This window comes from Hoplias malabaricus, chromosome X2, assembly GCF_029633855.1.
Source record: "Hoplias malabaricus isolate fHopMal1 chromosome X2, fHopMal1.hap1, whole genome shotgun sequence".
NCBI lineage: Eukaryota > Metazoa > Chordata > Actinopteri > Characiformes > Erythrinidae > Hoplias > Hoplias malabaricus.
Genome location: NC_089819.1, coordinates 22644597 through 22647407, shown reverse-complemented (window position 1 = coordinate 22647407; position 2811 = coordinate 22644597). Strand labels below are relative to the sequence as shown.

Below are 2811 nucleotides of genomic sequence, written 5' to 3'. Positions count from 1 at the left end.
GTATATTTGAGTATTTGATTTCATTCTTGCCTTTACTCCATCATTTCAGAATGCATGTTTAATATGGTCAAGTGTAAATGTGATGTCACAACCATGATGCAAAATAAAAGTTTTCAAATACAGACAAAAACTAGTTTTTAAAATTTTAGCAATGTTACATTTTATAAACACTCTTTTAAATAAAAACTCAGTTGTTAGGTTTTTTTTTAAAAAAAAGAGAATTTATTTCATGAAGCACTGATTGTTTATGACAAGTTAAAAATCATTGAGTGGATACATAATTAGCTTATGTTTATGATTTGACAGAAAGGCAAAAGAAAAAAAAACAACAAAAAATGAGTGGGCAGTGATTTTTCTGAAGGTGGTCGTCTCTGTTCATCGTTTTCAGGCTTGGCTGCTGGTGGATCTTGATTTTCTGCTGTTTTTAAAAAGAAAATTACAAGGTGAGGCAGCATTAACAAGAGAAATAGTTAGAATATTACCACAGACAATTTAAAGGACTAATCTGCCATTTTCTTTATGGATGGCTCTTCATTTTATGACTCAGTCATTACACTGACACCAAACCATTTAAAAAACGGAGGACTCGTTTTATGGAGCACGGACCTGTTCATACAGGGCACTACATAACAATTTGATACTTCAAATAAGGAATAATAATATTTGTTAAAGTTGTTTGCTAGTATTCGATTGTAACTGTGACTTACTGCTACTTTAAAAATGATTTGTAAAAAGTGTCAAAATTTACCCCTTTAACAATCTGATGAGGATGCCGTTAATCCACTTGGCTTCAGGTGCCACACACACAATGGAACTGTCCTTCAAGGTGATTCTGAGGAAATAGAAATCAGTTCAGAAGTCAGTTGAAATCTCTAAGTAAAGATTACATGGTAATGGGCAAAGCTTAATTAACAAATGTGATACTTTCTTTTACTAAATTCCACTTGTTTGCTGCATATTTAATTTTTGTTAATTGAATTTTATGCTGGTTTTGATGTTAATTTTTGCTGAGGCTTGATGTCACTATAAGCTTTTAACCTTTATTTTATCCAAAGATCATTCCTTTGTTGATAGACATCAACAGCTTAAAAAGATCCTTTGCACTGCTACTGGGGACTAGAGGAGTTTTTTTTGAGCCTGTTATTTTTATTACCAGTTTCCTAAGCAAGGACTAAACCCAGTGATGGACTATATTTGAATCTGAATGTTAACTGAAAGTGTATTCGTGATGCTCATATGTGCTGTAGTTTTAAGGTAATGGAATTTCCAATGGGTCCTTGAAGTGTAAAGGGTTAATGAATCAATTAAGGAGTTTCTTTCATGTCAGACGTTATTCCCCCTCCTCCATATTTTCAAAGTAAACTGAGGCGCATAGTGACTCACAAGATTTCTGTGTTGCGACAGTTTGGTCCTGGAGGTATGACCTCAATCCTCTTGAAAAGGCTTGTGTTCACTGGGTGCTCAGTGGTGTCAATGCAGCGGCATCTGTGGCTAGTGGCAAATAGTTCCATGGGCATGGCTAGAGTTGTAAAACAAAATACATATTACATTAAACACCCACTGTCACAATGTTCTGCTCCATTCTGCTCTCCAACAGTGCAAGGCTGACCCTTCATGGTTATTACGTTCCTATAAAAATGGCCAGGAGTAATGGCCTTCACCCTTTTTTAAATATCTAGATGCTGCAGTGACATGGATGCTTCCTGACTGTCATGAACAGCACAGCGTTTACTTGTTTTCCCCAAATCTTCTGCATTTTGATGTGGTTGCCTTCATGGAGAGGTGTTCATGGTGGTAGTTGTTCTTGTTCATAAATAAAAAGCATGTTCCCTATATGGATCATTCCACATGAACAAACCCACCATGGAGACACCATGAAAACAAAAAAAATTCTATTACATCCTATGGCATATATCAGTGTAAAATATTCTCTTACCAAGCAGTGTGGAGAGGCAGCAGAGGGCAGTGGCTGCCAGCAGCAGACGGGCACTGAGAGTCATGGTGGAGCTGGAGGATTGGCGATGAGGCTGCACTCGATCTGGGATGAGTGCTGTGCTTTGACGGGTATTTAAGGATGCTCAGACGAGGAAATATTACATATGCTAATGTTGTAGGAAAGACCCAATAGCCAGCCTTGAAAGGAAGAGTGGGAGGATGCAAACATAGGGTGTTAACTGGAAAGCTTTGTTATGGCTCTTAGAATATACAATTTCTGACTCTGTATCTGTGTATTTTATAAAAAGCCATGTGGGGGCGGCTTTACTGACGTAGTTTTATCGTATATTTGTTTGTTTTTCTGGTTTAATGAAGACATTTGACTGGAAACACATCATCAAACACATACACAATGGACTAAAACTGTGATTATTATATCACGCATATATTAAACTGATAAAATATAGCAGAGAAATTGTTGTTGGAATTGGGCCACATTAAAAAAAATATACGTAAACTAAGAGTTAATTTTGACTAACAAACTAAAGCCATATTGACTTTGACTGCAGCTTCATTTGATAAAATGTAAATGTGTGGAATATTTTGGATGAAGATTCGTATTTGTATTTGATTCTAATAATTCTAATAATAGTTAGAAGTTACTGCATCCCAACTGTTTGCTCACTTCCTGTTTTGCTATAGAAGGTTGTTAGATTAGAATCAGCAATGTAAGCGTTTCACAACCACTAATTTTAAGCAATACATCAGCAGGTTATTCATTATCTATAACCACTTATCCAGTTCAGGGTTGCGGTGGGTGAGGAGCCTACCCAGAATCACTGGGCGCAAGACAGGAAAACGTTTTTCAGTGTGTGC

At 36.5% G+C, this 2811-nt stretch overlaps 1 protein-coding gene across 2 annotated transcripts; it reads right to left on the bottom strand.

The window, feature by feature from the left end:
* Nucleotides 1–221: 221 nt before the first annotated feature.
* On the bottom strand, nt 222–2089 carry LOC136676189 (interleukin-8-like). Of its 2 annotated transcripts, none has more exons than XM_066653028.1 (4): nt 1937–2089; nt 1384–1519; nt 749–832; nt 222–418 (listed from the first exon to the last, which is right to left on the bottom strand). In XM_066653028.1, the coding sequence occupies exons 1-4, from the start codon at nt 1998–2000 to the stop codon at nt 385–387; spliced, it is 318 nt and encodes a 105-aa protein (XP_066509125.1). In that variant the 5' UTR covers nt 2001–2089; the 3' UTR covers nt 222–384. The 2 variants fall into 2 exon arrangements, with proteins under 2 accessions (XP_066509125.1, XP_066509126.1); XM_066653029.1 differs by having other exon boundaries at nt 222–415.
* Between the last annotated feature and the right edge of the window lie 722 nt (nt 2090–2811).